At 46.6% G+C, this 20,343-nt stretch overlaps 1 protein-coding gene across 1 annotated transcript in view; it reads left to right on the top strand.

Moving 5' to 3' along the window:
• The window catches only part of LRRC9 (leucine rich repeat containing 9), a 150,775-nt gene extending 130,920 nt beyond the window's left edge, over window positions 1–19,855 (top strand). Inside the window, exons 27-33 of the mRNA XM_068254432.1 lie at window positions 1,490–1,626; window positions 3,555–3,772; window positions 5,612–5,680; window positions 9,029–9,154; window positions 14,017–14,200; window positions 18,767–18,923; window positions 19,642–19,855. Coding sequence (XP_068110533.1) covers window positions 1,490–1,626; window positions 3,555–3,772; window positions 5,612–5,680; window positions 9,029–9,154; window positions 14,017–14,200; window positions 18,767–18,923; window positions 19,642–19,681 — 931 coding nt within the window. The 3' untranslated portion in view covers window positions 19,682–19,855. The remainder of the gene's footprint in view (window positions 1–1,489; window positions 1,627–3,554; window positions 3,773–5,611; window positions 5,681–9,028; window positions 9,155–14,016; window positions 14,201–18,766; window positions 18,924–19,641) is intronic.
• The last annotated feature ends 488 nt before the right edge of the window (window positions 19,856–20,343 follow it).

The following is a 20,343-nucleotide window of genomic DNA, read 5'->3' as shown; positions in this document are numbered from 1 at the left end:
GTCGGCCTGTGTCTGGAAGGCTGCCAAGTTCTTCAGTGTTGTGGTTCTGCTATGAACTTCCCCTTCCAGGCCCCTCTATGCACACTGCCTGTGTATTATTTAGATTAGGGCAGCTTCTCTCTTCTCTCTTCTCTTTTACAAGCTGGATAAATCGTCCTCTGAGCTGGCTGGGCTTTCACATACTGAGGAATTACAAACAAGGGCAAAGCTGTTTGCAGGAAGAAAAGAGCAGCCTGAAACTTCAGTGCATGAGAGATGCAGGGGGAAAGAAACACACAAATGATCTCTTGAGATTCAAAAGGAAGGCTGTATACAGCCTGCTTGTGTATGGATGTATTTTCTATGTGTGGACATACTGTACATCAACCTACTTCCTGTTTTGGTGGCCATTTTGTTTGTTTATAAACAAACTTTTTAAAACCGTTTTTAACCACTTTTAATGCGGCGGGTAGCGGCGAAATTGTGACAGAGGGTAATGGGAGATGTCCCCCAACGCACTGGTATGTTTACTTTTGTGCGATTTTAACAATACAGATTCTCTTTAAAGGAGCTTTTCACTGCAGGGCCCCTGCACAAAGGCACATGCTGTCGCTTTAAATGCATCAGGAGGCTCTATCTGCAGCCACCTCTATGACAGGTGCTCTTTGTCATGGTGCATTTAGCGGTTAAATTGAGACAATTGGTTTTTGGGCCTTGCAATATCCGATAATGAAAAGGTCCCTGCACGTGCTGTCACTTTAAATGTATCAGGAGGCTCTGGACTGGAACACAATTGAGAACGGACGAATTTCTGTGTTAAACACAAAAGTTTGCTTTCTTCAAACAGAAAGAATTTGCGATAATTCAGGTTGGAGTGAGCTTGAGATGTCTCCCAGTGCATCACTGCTGAATATATGCAAATTAACCATTGTTACCCTTAGAAGCTAAACACACCTCCAGAACCGCTGGAATGCAATGATGTGTCAGCTTGTTACACACGAAATTCTGATTTGTTTGTGTTACATAAATGATCATAATTATGAAAAACGATCGTAATTACGAAATTCCCCATAAACACAAAATTTTTACTACGGCCATAATCATAATTTAATGAATTACGCAAAATTTTGCATAATCGCAATTAGGTAATTACGCTCATCACTAGTCAGGGGCTGTTTTCATTGGTTTCTGACCCTATGAGCAATGTGAGCCAATGAAAGGTATAATTTTTTTAATACAATTTTTATTGATTGAGCGTATAAAAGAGCCATACAAACAGTACACAATAAAAAAAAAACCAGTAATGAGAAGCAGTGAGGCGTATTGAATCTAACGCTCTATTATATAACATACAATGGAGCAATAAGCTACCATACATAACAAATCAAAAATAAACAAAGTGCTGTATAAGATACACATAAGTCAATTTATAATTATTTTAATAATCTGCAATTTTCAAAGTACAATACTTTCTGCACTTAGACATTCTCATTTTCCCTTTATGTTTTAGAGATGCGTTGTTTGGAGAGACACTGACCCCCATCATGCAGAGTTTAGAAGTTCTTCACTTGGGCTACAATGGAATCAGCAATTTGCCGCAACTGCAGCTGGGTAGACTAAGGAACCTGAAGTTGCTGTACCTGCAGGGTAAATGAGAATTAACGATCTTATAGTAAATCTGTAAGGCTTTGTTCACGTCTGAAATTAAAATCGCTGATGTCCTCGTTTTGCGACTTTGTGTGTGATTTTTTTTTCCTCTCGCGGCACTTACCTGCACGCTATGATATTGTGCAAAGCACTTTTTCAAAGCGCTTTTGCAGAGCGATTTGTTTTTTCACTTCCTGACGCAACTCAGGAAGTGAACCCTTTGACCTGGTAAAAGAATAAATACAATGTACTTATTCTAAAAATTGCGAACGCAATCGCCACATACAGCGATTTTTGAGCATTTTGCACTTTGCCTATACCTTCCATTGTAGCAAAATTGCCCCAAAAATGGTACAGGCAGCGCTTCGGTCAGCGGAAAGCAGAAGCAACGCGCTGGTATGAACTGTCCCATAAAGAATCATTGCACAAGCGCTTTAAAGGCAATTTTGAAAATTGCCAGCGCTGAAAAAACTGCGAAAACGCCCTAGGTGAGAACAAGCCCTAAAGGTGTGTATCCGCAACGCGACTTTTCTCACGTTTTATCCAGAGACTTTTTAGAGACTATTCTTTTCACAAGCGATCATTTCCACGATTTCGAAACATGGGTACATGTGTGCGATTTAACGAATGTTTTGCAATGTGCACCAATTACAATCGCCGCGGCAAGTCGGATCTTCCCTGTCGACTCCTGCGCAAAATGCCGCAATCATTTGAACTTTCATTCGCGCCCGTCATGTGATGTCGCGTGTTCTGGCAGTAGGTAGATGGATCGGGAAACACTCATTACGTTTATATATATATATATATATATATATATATATATATATATATATATATATATATATGTATATATATATATATGTTACGGCCAGAACCCGAAGTTTGGCCACTTCTAGTTCTGGCCGGCCACTTCGGGTTCTGGCCGGCCAATTTGCGAAGTGGCCGCTGCGCTGCGGCCAATGTTAGAAATGGATTGTTTACTCTGATATTAATGTATCTTCTGGCCGCAGCGCAGCGGCCAAACGTATTAATTTGTTGCAATTAAGCCGGCGGCAATGTAACCATTCAAGCCGCCGGCTTTTTATCTGCCTCTCTCTCCTTCTCCCCCCCCCCCCCCCGCCTCTCTCGCTCTCCTATGGGCAGCCGGCGGGGACACGAGTGTCCCCCCGGAGTCGTTCGTCGCGGCAGGGAAGCCTGCCGTTCTTGCAGAGCGGGTGCTGGCAGAAGCAATGTCTGCAGCCTCCCCGCTCTGCTGCCCCTGCTGCGACGAACGACTCTGGGGGACTCGCGCGTCCCCCGCCGGCTGGCCATAAGAGGAGAGAGAGAGAGGCAGATAAAAAGCCGGCGGCTTGAATTGTTACATTGCCGCCGGCTTAATTGCAACAAATTAACTAAGTGGTTCTACGTTTGGCCGCTGCGCTGCGGCCAGAAGATACATTAATATCAGAGTAAACAATCCATTTCTAACATTGGCCGCAGAAACCGAAGTGGCCGGCCAGAACTAGAAGTGGCCAAACTTCGGGTTCTGGCCGTAACATATGTATATATATATATATATATATATATATATATATATATATATATATATATATAGCCATTGCTATTGGACATGTCTATAGGCAGTGGGTAGCAGTAAAGATTCTGACCTGCAGGCTCTCTGAGGATCAATCAACATGAACGAATTACATGGCAGTTTTCAATTATTTCTTGATCTATCTTCAATTGTTTTAACTTCTCACTTTGCAATGTCTTGATTTAGTTTTTTTCCCCTATTGCTATCTCTGGTAAAGTTGGTCTTTAGACTTCACCTTTAAACTTTTCATAGCAATGAAGTTCGCCTTTGAAAATAACACAATAAAAGTTACAGCTTGGATATGAATCCCATGATAATCCTCAGGACAGTCTCTGCTTTCTCCCCGTCTCACCAGGAAATGAGATCAGCCATGTGGAGGGACTCGATGGTTTGCAGTTCCTCCAAGAGCTCATCCTGGACCACAACCGCATTAAGCACGTTACTGAGACGTCATTTGCCAAGCTGAGCTCTCTGGTGTCTCTCCGTCTTGAGGAAAATAGGCTCAGAGATGTCAACAATCTACTTCCTCTCATCCAACTGAGAAAGCTCTTTATTGGATGCAATAAAATTCAGGTACAAACTCAATATTGTCTCTGCCAGCTGTTGGAGTGTTTTTTTTTTTTAGTAAAACTCTTATTTTTTTAAAGACCTTTCAGTTCTGCTTTAAGCTGCAAAATACCATGAATGAACTTTCAAAAAGACAGTAGCTACTAGTCATGTAAGCGTCTACAAGTTCGACCATGAAGGAGATCAGAAATTCAGCCCCTCTACCAACAGCCTCCTTCCACCCCTTATCGTCCATGTCTCCCAAGTCCACCACCCACTTGGCCTTGAGTTTTTCTGTATTATGCCCCAAATTAGTCAGCAGGTCTGGGTGGCTACAGGATAGGGTTTTTCAAAGTTATCAACAATCATCAGTGCCTCAATGAAGAGGTTCTTGGCCACATTGTGCCTGCATTGCATGCCTGTGCTGTAAAAACCTGAAAAACATGTGAGTGGGGACATTATATTTCTGAGATCCCCTCAGGAGCAATATCTTAACATTTTTATCTCAGGTCTAGCACATTTTACAGGGTCAGGTATAGTACAGAAGTGTACGAGCTTTGGGTTGACCCATAATGGGATGTATAGAGACCAGCAGTTAGGCTTATGCAAAGTGGTTTCATTGTACTGCCATACATACCTTCAGTGTCATTTTCATAACAACGGTAACTGCTGCAGAGAATTTGGGGCCTTTGAAAGGCAGGTTCAGCCTCATAGGATTCTAAAATGGCAGCCTCCAGGACCACAGCCAGGTTTCTTTCATTCCTTGAAGAGAGTCTGAAGCCTTAAAAAATATATCTTTTTGCTTGCCGGTTTTCTTAAAGAGAACCCGAGGTGGGGTTCTTCCATCGCAATCCATATACAGAGGCTGGGTCTGTCTATAGAGCCCAGCCTCTGTTGCTAGTTAGTTTCTTTCAAAGCCCCCCCTGCGCGCTGTCAGACCCCATAAAACACAGCCGCACTGGCGACACGCAGCGTGTCGCAGCCGGCTGTGTTTATCTCACTAATGTCAGTCTCTGCTCTCCCCGCCTCCTGAATCGCTCCGGTCCCCGCCCACGTCCCTTCCCTCGCCGCTGATTGGAGGGGAGGGAGGCGGGCGGGGACCGGAGCGATTCAGCAGGCGGGGGAGCAGCCGAGACTGACAGTAGTGAGGTAAACACAGCCGCGTAGCGCGGCTGTGTTTTATGGGGTCTGACAGCGCGTAGGGGGGGCTTTGGAGGGCACTAACTAGCAACAGAGGCTGGGCTCTATAGACAGACCCCGCCTCTGTATGGAGATTGCGATGGAAGAACCCCACCTCGGGTTCTCTTTAAGCAATAAGATCATAGCTGAAACGTCACATTCCCATGGCAGAACAATGTATTTATACCCCCCAGGGGAGGCAGAGCTTTGCGCTGTAGCTCAGCCTCTGCTGGAGTCGATCTCTGCCTCTCCCCACCCCTCTCAGTGAAAGAAGACTAAGAGGGGTGGGGAGAGGCGGAGATGGGTGGAGATTGTTAAAGCTCTGCCTCTACCAGGAAGCGATCTCCAAATTTAGCCCCGGGAATTTGGGGGGGGGGTATAAATACATCGCTCTGCCGTGGGAATGCGGCGTTTCAGTTATGATCTTATTGCTTAAGAAAACTGGCAAGTAAAAAGAGGTCTTTTTTTATATAGCAAATATAGCATTCCTGCAGTTACAAACACCATAGGTCATGGAGTGAAATCATATGAAATTTCAGAATGTGTTTATGTTACACCTGTTGTGTAACTATTGTTTTTTTCTTTAAAAACAGTTAAGTTAAATTATCAGTTTCTTTAGCTATCATTATTCCTATACAATGGCACAGATATTTTATTGAAATAAACATTTGACTGATTGCTTAACAGGAAATTTCAGAAATAGAAAAGCTGGAGGCCATCCCGGCTCTATCAGAACTATCCATATCTGGAAACCCTGTAAGTACTTTTTGTTAGCAATCATTTCCTAGTTTTTCAATATCTCTGCTGCCACTGAAAGCTGATGGGAGAACGAGCCCGGCGCCATAGTGTCTTGTTACTAATAGATGTGGGGTGGAGCTTAGTGTGCATTCACCCCGCCTCCTCTGTGCCTCTGCTGCAGTATTCATACTGTCCTTATTAACTGTGATATCATATGACTGATAGATGTGGGACGGAGCTTAGTGTGCAATTACCCTGCCTCCTCTCTGCCACCGCTGCAGTATTAATACTGTCCTTATTTACTGTTATGTGACTGATATATGGGGCGGAGCTTAGTGTGCATTCACCCCGCCTCCTCTGTGGACTGCTGCAGCATTAATACTGTCCTTATTTACTGTTATGTGACTGATATGTGGGGCGGAGCTTAGTGTGCATTCACCCCGCCTCCTCTGTGTCACTGCTGCAGCATTAATACTGTCCTTATTTACTGTTATGTGACTGATATGTGGGGCGGAGCTTAGTGTGCATTCACTCCGCCTCCTCTGTGTCACTGCTGCAGTATTAATACTGTCCTTATTTACTGTGAAATGACTGATATGTGGGGTGGAGCTTTGTGTGCATTTACCCTGCCTCCTCTGTGCCTGCAGTATTAATATTGTCCTTATTTACTCTGACATGACTGATATGTGGGGCAGAGCTTAGTGTGCATTCACCCCGCCTCCTCTGTTCCTCTGCTGCAGTATTAATACTGCCCTTATTTACTCTGACTAGACTGATATGTGGGGCGGAGCTTAGTGTGCATTCACCCCGCCTCCTCTGTGCCACTGCTGCAGTATTAATACTGTCCTTGTTTACTGTGAAATGACTGATATGTGGGGCGGAGCTTAGTGTTCATTCACCCCGCCTCCTCTGTGCCTCTGCTGCAGTATTTATACTGTCCTTATTTACTGTGCTGGGCCTTGGTGTATGTTGGTGTTTGGGTACAATGCCAGCATTGCTATCCTGTGACCTCATTATTCATGGACCAGTACTGGGGTTAGGCAGTGATCACATGGCGAGGTGGAAGGAAGATATTGTATATAAACACGTGGGTTAAGCCCTCTTGCGCATACGCCGACCCCTCTTCTCTTGGCCTAAAAAAGCTATGACGTGCTGATTGGCTGAACCCTAATTGTGCCTTTGCCCCCCCCCCCCTTCCCCCTTCCTTGCATAGTGAACAAACAAGTGGGTGCTGAATGTGCCACTGAATGTGCTGCAGGAACTATAGCTACCTGTCCTCGCTCTGTCTTGCTTCCTCTATGGTCCCTTGCAGCTCAAGTGGACAGTTTGGAGAGTTGCCGGGAACACTTGCCCCCAGTGAGGACAGATAGCTATATCTTCTGCAACTACATCCCCCCAGATAGGCCGACCTGCCCCACATACTCACCTATGGAGAGGGAAGGCTCTGGGGCCTTTAGAGCCTTCACGATCCTCTTACCGTCCAGTACTGTGACCCCCATTTAAGTCTGCTGCCACGGGAGGCTTCAGAAGGCTTCAGGAGCCTGAGTGCTTTTGATGATGGGTGGCTCCGTACTACACAGATGCGAGTGTGTGCTTGCGCATGCGCAGTACGGAGCTGCCCAAGGGGATGGCGCTGAAAGGAGGGGACCTTGAGGGGATCAGGAAGGCTCTATAAGACCCAGAGCCTTTACTCTCCATAGGTGAGTATCTGTTTTTTTTGTTTTTTTTTACTTCAGACTTGCTTAAAAAAAAAAAGAAAGTCAGATACTTATCTCAGTAGAGGAAAGCCTCTGGCTCCTCCCCACTTCCTCCTCCAGACCATCACTTCTCACCAGGTCTCTCTGAAAGCTTGCTGCCGTGCTCCAGTCCGTGAATGAGCACGGCGGCACTGCGCAGGACGGGTCATGCCTGTACAGCAGCAAACTGTACTTGCGCTCAAGCAGTGCGACCGCAGCCATGTGAAGCACCTCAAAAAGATTTGGGGCGTCCCAGCGCTGAAACGGTGAGGGGGACGGGGGAAGCATCTGGATTATTCAGAGGCTTCCCTTTAGTGAGGTAAGCATACCTCCCAACTTTTGGAGTCAGGAAGAAGGGACACTAAGACACGCCCCTGCCATACCTTTAACCACACCCCCATTCTCAAAGCCACACCCCCTCCCTAATACAGTTTCCCCCTCCATCCTAAGCAGATATTGGCGCATGGAGCGACGGTAGGCAAGCTATTTAAAGAATAATCACAGCACACGTATGTATTAAAGGATATAAATTAGAGTAAACAGCTCTACATGAAGAGTTATGAATATATTAAATAAGAAAATAAAGACTGAAATGTGCAAAATATTAAATTCTTTATTTCTGGCAAAAACGTCACATATCAGAAATGTTAACACAGTGCCTACAAGTTCATAACTCTAGTCCCAGGACTATAAATGAAAAAAAAATACACAACTATCCCTAATTTGAACTTTCTCAGCCATTCTAGCTGAACTTGTGAACTAAGAATTTACAATACCTCTGGGTCAATCCTAATCCCAGGTCTGTGAGCATGGCATAAACAAGGATCCTTATCTCAGCTAACAACCTCTAACCCCATTTAGATGGTCTGTTTGAATTAAGGCATCTTAATGACATGTATTTATGCTTGAAAAAAAAAATCTGTTTTCCCTTTTGATGTTGCACGTATATAGCTGTCTGTACCACCAACCTGCAAACTAACAGGATATAAGCCCGACGAAGGCTGCAAAGCCGAAAGCTTGCTTATTTTTATTCATTTTTAGTTAGCCAATAAATGGTATCCTGATTTAAAACTTCTTGCTTTTACTGATGGCTAACACGGTACAATATCCTACTGCTACTAGTATCACAATATGGGTTATTAATAAAAGCAATAGCACAGAGGAGGAATGCAACCAATATGATTAATACATACAGGATTTCTAGCACTTCACAAGCATATTGAAAGATAAGCTATCCACCTCACTATTCAGATGCTCTGTAACCAGAGAGCCAGGGTAGAGATCCCTGTATCACTCTCTCTCAACTTCAAAGACATTCCTTGCTGAGCCTGGAGTTTTATGATGTTGTGCTGCTGATGAAGTTCAGTGTGAAGCAAGGCTGCAGAGTGTGATGTGATGCATGTATTTGTGTTCTCTGCAAAGACTCTGGGCAGTGAAACAGTTAACTGCAAACTCTCCTGCTCTGTGAAGAGGCCGGGACATTTGACCTGTGCCCCGTGATGCCTGATAGAGGCTGCAAATCCTTAGTGCCATGGTGAAACCGTGACACTTGGCCAGTCTGATTTGGGCACTTTTTTCCCTACAGATACAGTGTAATATTTAACGTCTTCATACGTCTGTTTGTCTTTAGTTGTCGCGAAAAATGTTCCATCGGCAACTGGTTATTCTCCGACTCCAGAACCTGCAGATATTGGATGGAATCGCCGTGACCAATGAGGAAAAGGCTCGGGCAGAGATGCACTTCCTGGAACAGCAAGTAAAGTTTCACTTCCTGTGTGAAATAACTTTATGTAGAGGCACATTTATAGAGAAGCAGTTTTCTGAAAAGAGATACCAGTTGTATAACTCCTTAGATTTGGTGAGGGCCAGCATCCACCAGGCCCCTATATACTCTCCAGGCCCTAGGCAACTGCCTAGAATTGCCTTGTGGAGGATGACAAATAGTTCGAGACAAGCAATATTTCTATGGCAGCGTCACAGATCCGGGTTCATTATTAGTATAATTAATCAGAACAAGGAGCGATCCTAAATGACGTTAGATTATTTATTTAAGTATTTATATAGTGCCGACATATTACGCAGCGCTTTACAGAGTATATTGTCTTGCCACTAACTGTCCCTCAGAGGGGCTCACAATCTATTAAAGAAAGGAAAAATTGTGCATTTGAGGACACCTGAGGTGAGAGGGGTGTGGAGGCTGACATTTATTTCCTTTTAAACCATGCACATTGCCTGGCTGTACTGTTGATCCTCTGCCATACTTTTAGCCATAGACCCTGAACAAGCATGCAGCAGATCAGATGTTTCTGACTGAAATCTGACTGGATTAGTTGCTTGTTTCAGGTGTGTGATTCAGATACTACTGAATCCGGATCAACAGGACTGCCAGGCAACAAGTATTGTTAAAAGGAAATAAATAATGCAGCCTCCATATGTCTCTCACCTCATGTTCGCTTTAAAGAGACTGTAACTAAAAAAGCCTCCTCTGGGGGATACTTACCTCGAGTTTTGTACAGCAGGAGATATTGGCAGCGCTTCCAAACAGGCTGCACCCGAATTGACTACCTGCAATATATGTGCAGAGCTCCACTATGTGGACTAAAATACACAACTTGCATTCAAAACAGGTACAGCAAAGGAGGAAGTTAGGACGTTCAAGGCATGTATTTAGCCCCTGTGGGGCTCTGCATGCCTATGTTGGTCTACAATTCAGTTGCAGCCTATGAGCCCTAACATCCTCCTTTGCTGTACCTGTTTTGAATGCAAGTTGTGTATTTTAGTCCACATAGTGGAGCTCTGCACATCTATTGCAGGTAGTCAATTCGGGTGCACCCTGTTTGGGAGCGCTGCCAATGTCCCCTGCTGTACAAAACTCATGTAAGTATACTTATGGCCAGTGGCGGCGCCACACTGGGGCTTACCCAGGCTTCAGCCCCAGCTGGTGGCTCATTAGCCCCCCTTAAAGCCCCCCCGCCGGCCGCCGCAAGTTCCGAGAACTTCCGACCTTACTGGCTGCACACAAGGAAGGTGCCAAGCCTGGGAGGAGGTCCTGGGCTTGCGCTAGCTGTGTCACTCACCCACCCACCAGAAATCAGTCACCGCCCCCCAGCCCGGGTGCTGGCTCAGCCACGCAGAGCGGCCCGCCCTGCAGGGTACGTTGCGTGTTGCAATATAAATGTGTGTCACGTGACGACGTCTGGCGTCACGTGACACGTGCAGCGCACTCTCCTCGCCTGCCCGCGCAGCTAGTTGCCGCCATCCGCCGACAGGAGACAGCCAGTCTCCACTCTCCAGCCAGCATTAAGTCACACCCAGTGACCCAGGCACCCGCGATGGCCAGCACTGCGCACAGCCAGGACTGGAGGCTGGAGCCGAGCCACTGCCAGTAGCCAGCCCAGAGCTCAGCACAGCAGCCAGCAGGACTCGGAACTCCGACAAGGCAGCTCAAGGTGGGTGTCCTGTCCTGTCCACTCCAGCCAGCCAACTGCCAAATTTTTTTTTTTGCACCAGGCAGCCACCCAGGCCTGAGCTGCCCTCCTGAGTCTAAGCTGAGCCCAGCACGGCACCACCCCCATCCACCACACCTGACTCTGAGCACCCATTTGGGGGGCCCCAGCCCACCCACCACCAGCCAGACCTGAGGCCTTCCCACCACCAGCCAGCCCTGAGCTGCCCTGGGGCCCCCAGCCCACCACCATCACCTGCCAGCCAGGCCTGAGCTTCCCTGAGGTGCCCCAGCCACCACCACCAGCCAGCCCTGAGCTGCCCTGGGGCCCCCAGCCCACCACCACCACCTGCCAGGCCTGAGGTGCCCCAGCCCACCACCACCAGCTAGCCCTGAGCTGCCCTGGGGCCCCCAGCGCACCAGCCAGGTCTGAGCTGTCCAGAGGTGCCCCAGCCCACCACCACCAGCCAGGCCTGAGCTGCCCTGGGGCCCCCAGCCCACCACCACCAACTGCCAGGCCTGAGGTGCCCCAGCCCACCACCACCAGCCAGCCCTGAGCTGCCCTGGGGCCCGCAGCCCACCACCACCACCTGCCAGGCCTAAGGTGCCCCAGCCCACCACCACCAGCCAGGCCTGAGCTGCCCTGGGGCCCCCAGCCATGTCTGAGCTGCCCAGAGGTGCCCCAGCTCACCACCACCTGCCAGGCCTGAGCTGCCCCAGCCCACCACCACCAGCCAGGCCTGAGCCTGAGGTCTCCAGCCCAACACCAGCCAGGCTTGAGCGGCCCTTGGGCCCCCAGCCTACCACCACCAGCCTGACTACATACTGGGGACATCTATACACCTGGCTACCTATACTGGGGACACTGGCTGTCTGTCATTATGTGCATTAACTGGTGAAACGCTGTCTCTCATTACATGCATTTACTGGGGGAACGCTGTCTGTCATTATGTGCATTTACTGGGGGAACGCTGTCTGTCATTATGTGCATTTACTGGTGAAAGGCTGTCTGTCATTACAAGCATTTTACTGGTGAAAAGCTGTCTCTTATGTGCATTTACTGGTGAAAGGCTGTCTCTTATGTGCATTTACGGGTGAAATGCTGTCTGTCATTATGTGCATTTACTGGTGAAAGGCTGTCTCTCATTACATGCATTTTACTGGTGAAAAGCTGTCTCTTATGTGCATTTACTGGTGAAAGGCTGTCTGTCATTACCTGCATTTACTGGTGAAAATCTGTCTGTCATTATGTGCGTTTACTGGTGAAAGGCTGTCTCTCAATATGTGCATTTACTGGTGAAGGGCTGTCTCTCATTACATGCAATTACTGGGGAAACGCTGTCTGTCATTATGTGGTCTGTCATTATGTGCATTTACTTCATTTTTTTTTTTTATGTAACATTACATTAGCTGGTGCAACTACATTAGTTAGCCCCGCCCACACAATGTTATGACCACGCCCACTTTTTTGCTGCGGCGCGCTGCGCGCGCCGCCAGTTCCCCTCTATGAGCCCCGCCTGCCAACCCTTGTGCCCCCTTTGAGCCCCCCCAAAAATCTGAAGCTGGAGCCGCCACTGCTTATGGCTAGCTGCATCCATGTGCTTCAATTTGCATTCAAATTATAGATTAGGACTAGTACATGATTTGCATCTGATTTGCATTCAAGGCATGTATTTAGCCCCTATGGGGCTCTGTATGCCTCTGTTGGTCTACAATTCAGTTGCAGCCTATGAGCGCTGTTATTTGTTTGATACTTACCTCGGCAGGGAGAAGCCTCGGGCTTCTCTGACTTCTGAAGCTTGTCGGAATCCAGCACTGGATCCCCCAAACCCCCCCCAACCCCTGACAAGCTTGACAGACAGTGATGTATTTACCTCTCCGTGATCCTGCGCAGGCGCACTAGTGGCTCTATGTTTGGGCTAGGCGGAAATAGTCGAGATGGATCGTATTCGATCTACTGCGCAGGCGCAAAGGACTCGTGTCTGCGCAGTAGAGCGGATACAATCGAGCTCGGTTATTTTCGGCTGAACCCGAACTGAGAGCCGCTAGTGCACCTGGGCAGGATCGCGGTAGGCAAATATTTACCTTGCCGCACTTCTGGGGGTCCAGCACTCTAACGGAGGGACGGAGGAGGACGAGGAAGCCTTGTTAGGATCCAGAGGCTTCCACCTCCCGAGGTAAGTATTCCCCAGAGGTTTTTTTTTCAATATACAGATTCCCTTTAAAGAGGAACTCCAGCCTAAACAAACATACTGTCATTAAGTTACATTAGTTATGTTAATTAAAATAGATAGGTAATATAATCTCTTACCCACCCTATTTTAAAAGAACAGGCAAATGTTTGATTTCATGATGGCAGCCATCTTTTTGGTTGAAAGGAGGTGACAGGGTGCATGAGATACAGTTCCAACTGTCCTTTGTCCTGAGCACCTCTCCCAGTTGCTAGGCAACGTGAATAACAACATAGAAAATCCCACCATGCTCTGCACAGCATCAGGGAAAAAAAGCCCAGGCTTCTTTTCTTTAATGGGTGGAGCTTAGCTAAAAATGCAGCTAAAAATGATGCTTTGGTAAGAAAAACAACGTTCTGATGCTGTGGAACTGTTAAAGAAACACCAAGCCTTTTCAGTGCTGCTGAGTTTTAGTCCGGAGGTTCACTTTAAGGATTAAATAATAACTAATAAACAATATAGCCCACGGTATGAAATAAATAGAAAAATGGTGAAACGAATAATTCCTTGTATTTTGTTCCTCATTGACTAAATATTTTAAATTCATTATAAAATATTTGTGTTTCATTTGTTTGACTGGGTTTTATCAATCTATACTTTGAAAAATAAATGAAGTAAAGGCCGAAAGTGATTCCAGTTTGCAGGGCTAAAATCTTAAGCATGGTACATACATCCAATTTTGATTGGCCAATTTTACCACTTCCATGTAGTTTGTGAGCTTACGCACACAATCAGCTCAGAGTGTTCGAACACTATTCACTGTCACTCCATGGAGGTGATAAAATTAGCCAGTTATTGGCCAATTAAAATTGAATGTGTGAACCGGGCTATGAACGAAGCACACAATGCGGCCTATCCACCAGATGCAGGTAATATTACCGTGTGCGCACAGCGCAAGGCTATAGTTCTGTAGAGTCATTTTTTCACCTTATTTTTTCCCAGGCATTATTGGGCGCAAACCCTGTGATGGAAATGGTGTATCCAGCTTCCACGCTCATTTTGGCAAAACCGCCACCGTTACGCATCACCAACGTCTGCCTGCCAGGCGGCATCCACCACTTCCCCGGGTCAGATCTTCATTTAAATAATCCACAAGACGACCTCTTTCCGAATGACTCCAATAAATGTAAGTAAAAGAGCCTTCCATTCCCCGCTCGCCTCTCCCCTCCTCTAAATCGCAGCCGAGCGTTCGTATAGCGCACATATGTTAATGGATGTTAAACACGGCAAATCATAATCATGCGGTTAATTCAGGCTTTCATCCCCAGCCGCACACTCAGAGCCCCGCGGTCGGCCGGCTCAGAGCCCGGCTCCTCTTAAGTGCTCATTTCTGCAGAAATTATATTCCGCCAAGAGATGTTGACATAATTGAGCTCCCCTAAACACGGCTTTTCCTTTTAAACACCGCGTATTAAAATCACCGAGACTAATTTCTAAACGTAGGCCTAATGCTTAGAAACAAAAATGTCAATCAGCGGCAATTAAAGGAGGACAAAGATGTCAGCCCGCAGCAATTAAGCAGACATCCAAAACAGCCTTGCTGGGGATTAATGAAAATGTGTTTTTATAGATACTTCATCAACACGGCCGTGGCGTGTGCTATCCGCGTACAATGCCGTCCTGCGTGTTTTGCATGCACACAGCCCGTAGGGGAGCCTGATAAACACAGGCTTTCAGAGCAGCAGGTACCCAACGCTCAACGCTTGGTGGAATTGTTGGCATCACATCGGAAAGCTACCAGGGTTCTGTGTTTCAATTTTTATTGTACGCTGATGCTTCCTGCAGTGCACAAGCGCTTTCGGTGCCCGTCTGAAGATATATAGGCAGTGTCATTTTTTTGATACTAGAACACAGAATGCATTGTGCTATACAGACAAACAAGGGAATCATGGGGTTTCCACAGTCAGCACTATTACTAATTTTATGAATTTCTATAGCAACGCTTCACATCATGAGTCCATCATCACTATCTGTCCCTCAAATAACAAAAAAAAACACCCTTGATGATTGAACACCATGAACTGTTATATAAATGAGAAGTGTAATGTCTTACTTTCTCAGAAAGACAAACCAATTAATTAATGGAAAGTTGTTTTTTTTATTCATCCACAATACACAACGCATTTCACGGGTCTTTGCCCGCTTCCTCGGGTCAATGAAAGTGCCTGAAGAGCTTTGGTCACAACCAGGAGCACCGTAAATTTTAACTGCTCACACTTCTCATTTATAGCAATACTAACCTTACCCATGTTCTTTTGGCCATGCTAACTGTACAATTCGTGGTACTCTGCTGGGGTTAGTAATGGTAATATTGCCGTGTGCTGCCTGGCAACGTTAATGGCAGTCCAAGCATTAGGCCCAGTGTCCCTTACCATAGTCTGAGGCCAGTTTCTGGGAAAGCCAATTCACCCATCAATACATTTTTGGCATTTAGAAAAAAAATTGCCGGGGGAACCCACATAAATATAAACTCCAGGCAGAACGGGTTTCTTGGCTGATATTCATACCTGGAACCTTATTCTTACAATGTGAGTGTGCAAGCCATCATGACAGCCAAAAGCAAATGCCCAGTACAGGCCCGGATTGACTTCACAGGAGCCTATAGGCACAGTTGTCCTGGCACCTTAAGACTTTGCCCTACATGAACCTACAAACCTCCACTGATCTGCACCGCAAGTGTGCTGACTGTCCCAGCTGTCACATCTCCCTTACTTCCCTTGCCCATCATAGGTAGCTACAGGTGCCCTTAGTGTTAGGTAGCAGAAGTACCATCAATATTATGTGCCTAAAGATGCCCTTTAGTATTAGGTAGCTAGTGGAAGCTCAGTAGCTAGAGGTGCCCCTGACTAAAGGGAGGTCTTATCAGTGGAATGCCAAGAGCCGGATGAGTAACCCCTAATTGACAGTCTCATCAGGACTCTGCATCACGAAGGAGGAAGACGCTCAGGGAGGGGAATGAGCTGCCTTTCCATCATCAGGCGCCTGTAGGCACATGCCTACAGTGCCTTATGGTAAATCCGGCCCTGGCCCAGTAAATAGAAGACTGACGCGTCAATTGGTTTGTGAAAAAAGTAACAAAAATGTTTGGTTTGGAAAGCATGAAAAGGGGTTACAACTCTTTCAGCTTAAAGGGATGAGAGATCCAGGGACAGTAGTTTCAGCATTCGCCATAGGCGCTGTTTTTCCTAGATACACCACTGCAGGGGTTAAACAGATGTGTCTGCTGTTGAGAGGGGTTCAAGCTGTGAAAGAACATCGGCTGGTGAGAGGTGGAAGTCCAAAACAGTTCAAGAACCAGGCACCACCCATAGGTACGGCAAGGAACTGCAGGTCTGGTCAAATATGTGAAACAGCCACTTGCTGGTGGACAGTGAAAGTTCAGCAGATTGAATGACAGTGCCACCAGTAGGTAAGACCAAACATTTCACAGTGTGCAGTATTTGCACTCAGATGTGTTTTTCTCAGCCACACAGAGTTTTACGATCTCTATCGGTGAGGAACGGTACACGGGTTGGTTTATAACCTGATATGCCAAGGCGATCGATCCTTATCCGATTGGAATTCTATTGAATAGTGATAGATAGTAATAGATTCCTACCCTACAGTACATATCAAGCTTAATTTTGATTGTTTTCACCAGAAAGCTATCCAGCGTTGATCAAACCTCAAGCATTGTACTCAGTGCAGCGCACCACTATGGGCAATCGATCTACCAATACTCTTGCCTTGCTCACCTTGTGCAAAGATTGTCCAACATGTCTGACTGGACTTTAGAATGAAAAACTACAAAAAATAATTGAAAGTGAATTGATTGGATATGTTAATGGACCCATACACCAAACAATTTTCCCTCCAATATACAGCAGATTCGATCACTATGATCGAATCTGCTGTGAAATCGTTGCGCAAACGCTGACCGAACGATCGATTTCCGTCCGAAATCGATCGTTCCCGTCGATCCATCCGCACGGAAGATTTCTCTCGATCGCCGGCGGGTCGGGAGTGCGTCGATAGCAGCGTTCGAATGTCCAACGACTGACGCTAGCGACAATACATTACCTGTTCCTCATGGCTCATGTCCCTGCTGTCACCGCTGCTCCTTCTCCGCTGGGTTCCGGCAGGCTTCACTTCTTCCTGTCCCGACAGGAAGTTTAAACAGTAGAGCGCCCTCTACTGTTTAAACTTCCCCGGACAGGAAGTGAAGTGAAGCTGGAGCCTTGGAGCCCAGAGCAGAGAAGAAGACAGCGGAGACTGGGGGACTCACGCCGGCCGGATCAGGTAATGTATAGCTGGCGGGGGGTGGGGGCGGTGGCAGCTTCACAGATGGTGAATCGATTTCATGCTGAAATCGATTCACCATCTGTTTGCAGTAAAGGCAGCCATACAATCCCTCTCTGATCAGATTCGATCTGATGGCAAATTGACCAGTGTATGGCCACCTATAGAGCAATAGATGACTGGAAGAATAGAACAGAAAAAAATCAATATGTGTATGGCTAGACTTAGGCTACAGTCTGACTGTAGAGAAAATGTAATTTAGATGTCTGGATTCCTGACCCTGAGAGAAAAAAGGAACACTGACTAGTTCTCTGTAGGATTGGGACAATGATAAAACATTTCTAAAGTCTGGCATTTGTAATGCCAGACTACACAGGTGGCTTTTCCAGACTAAGCTGGTGCCTTTTCAGTTTTTTAGATTCTTGATGGTGTGTGGCAAGGTGTTCCAAAGGGTAGGGGCAGCATGACAGAAGGCTTCGTATCCAAAGATTTTGAGTTGGACTCTGGGGGGTGGTCAAGTTATTAGATCTTCTCGATCTGAGGCTGTGGGGGGTAGACAGTCCATACACATTTCTCACCATGTCACATGCCTTCAGATACCCTTTATTTGCACTAGAGTATAAGTACTTTAACCTCCCTAGCGTTCTGGACGAGCTGAGCTCGTCCAGAGACGATAGAGGGCACCGCTCAGGCCCCGCTGGGCCGATTTTGATAATTTTTTTTCAAACACTTTGCTAGCTGCATGTTTGCCCCGATCGCCGCCGCAGATCCGCCGCTACCCGACGCGAAAGAGGGCCCCTCCCCCCCGCAAACCCCGTGCGCAGCCTGGCCAATCGCCGGCAGGCTGCGCTTTGGCGTGGATCGGGAGTCCCAGTGACGTCACGACGTCGATGACGTTGATGACGTCACTCCGATCGTCGCCATGGCGACGGGGGAAGCCCTAAAGGAAATCCCGTTCAGAATGGGATTTCCTTATGGGCGTGATCGCCGGCGGCGATCAGAAGGATCAGAGGGAGAGAGGAGGAAGGGGAGAATCATGTAGCTAGCGCTAGGCTAGCTACATGATAAGAAAAAAAACCGGGCGAAAAAAAACCTTGAAACGCCCAGCAGGTTAATATACCTATAACAATGTTATTTCAGATGTTTAGATTTAGAACTATTACTACAGTTGTGACCTTGACACACCCTGGGCTGTGACCTCAGTCCTTCTGTAAAGCACCTGTCCACTGCTGCACGTCACAGCCTGCAGAAACACCCAAATAAGCTATACAATGGAATGTCGTAGCACAATATACACAGTCATTCCGTGTCCTTGTTTTTTCCTATAGCACTTCCAGGCTATGGGAAATTACATGGGGGTGGCTATTTGAAGACTGATTGCAGGCTGAATAGATTTTTGTTCTTTCTGTTCCAGACAAGAAATCCAAGAATAATCCTCGCAGTGGGAATCCTGAAATTGCTTTTAGGCCGTTCAGAGCAGCCGCGCCAAATATCTCTACACCATACCTGACTCAGCAGCAGGCTGGCCCGTATCGAGGGGCTCAAGTGGGCGGCTTAGAACACGAAGGAAGGTGAGTGCAACACAAACCAATACTTACAGGTATGCTACGACTGTGGCAGCCCATAAGTCTCAGTCCCAGTAAAACACCTCAGCTGTGGTGACTGGTCTGCTACATATAAATGAAATGCAAGATTATAGGAGGAGGCTCCCCAATTGTGATGCAATATGTAGTGAGCGGAGATCAGTAATAGGAAAAGTCTTACCTCGTGATAAGAGGTTAAAGGGAACCGGGCATCATTTTTAACTCCCAGGGCAGCTTTCATTTTATCTCATCTTAAAACAGGCAGTATCCTTCTACCTCCTCAGTCTGCAAGGACAGGACAGAGTAGCAACATATGATGGAAGGCAGATAAGAAGTCACCTAATTAGACTTAATTACCCACAGAAAACATTAGTCACACTTGAATTTCACACCTAGCCCGGATAATGGGAGCAAAAAGGTAGCAGGGGGTGAATGTCTCAAACATGGCAGCCCTTTCAGCTAAAGTCTGAATTTCACCTCCCTCCACGTTGCTACAGCTCAGAGGGGGAATAGTATTTAGTGTCACTGGGGTTATTAAGCGGCAGCAGGGCGAGCCTCTGAGTCCGTCAGGAGAAAAAACACGATATAACTGTTCTGTGTCTTGTCTTTATTTGTATATATAAAAAAACTTCTAACGGTAATGCATGATTTTTACGGTACCCACATATGTTTTCATTTACAACTTGTACCTTCTCTTTCGTTGCAGATCACATGGAAACGGAAACCTCCGCCAGAATCGGATGTAAGATCGGAGAAGGAAACAGCCAACAGTGGCCTCCCTGCAAAATTAGAAAGGGAGCCCCATGCAATCCACGACAATAAGAGAGAGTGGTCACTACCGATCTTGGGCTTAGCCAAATAATGGGCATAACATAAAAATTGGATTCACTAGGCTACTGTATAAGATGTTTTTACTCATACATTATGTCTCGTTCATAGATGGGCTTCAAGCAAGCATCGCTGCTCCTCATTCATCCGCTTCACTTATGGTGCTTAGGAAAAACATGAAGTTGCAAATATTTACTATATTTTTTGGGACTATAAGACTCACTTTTCTCCTCCAAAAGTGGAGGGAAAACATTACTGCATCTTATAGTGCAAGTGCAGGGAGTTCCTGACTTGTGAATGCCTGCCAATATGAATCTCCAACCAGCCGCAATATCGAGGACTCCCTGTGCTGTGCCCATGCAGAGAAGGACACAGGGGGACAAACAGAGGACTTAGAGGGACACAAAGGGGCATAGAGGAGGACACATGGGGGGCACATGGGGGACAGAGGAGGACACAGGGAGACACAAGGGGGCATCAGGTACAAAGGGGGCATAATCCACAAGATAAATAAAACAAATCTTATGCGCTTAGGATAAAAAACAATGATACAATTGCAAACGTGGTTCGCGTCTCAATA

Source organism: Hyperolius riggenbachi, chromosome 9 (genome assembly GCF_040937935.1).
Source record: "Hyperolius riggenbachi isolate aHypRig1 chromosome 9, aHypRig1.pri, whole genome shotgun sequence".
In the NCBI taxonomy this organism is placed as follows: Eukaryota; Metazoa; Chordata; class Amphibia; order Anura; family Hyperoliidae; genus Hyperolius; species Hyperolius riggenbachi.
This window is presented reverse-complemented; position numbering and strand designations above follow the sequence as displayed.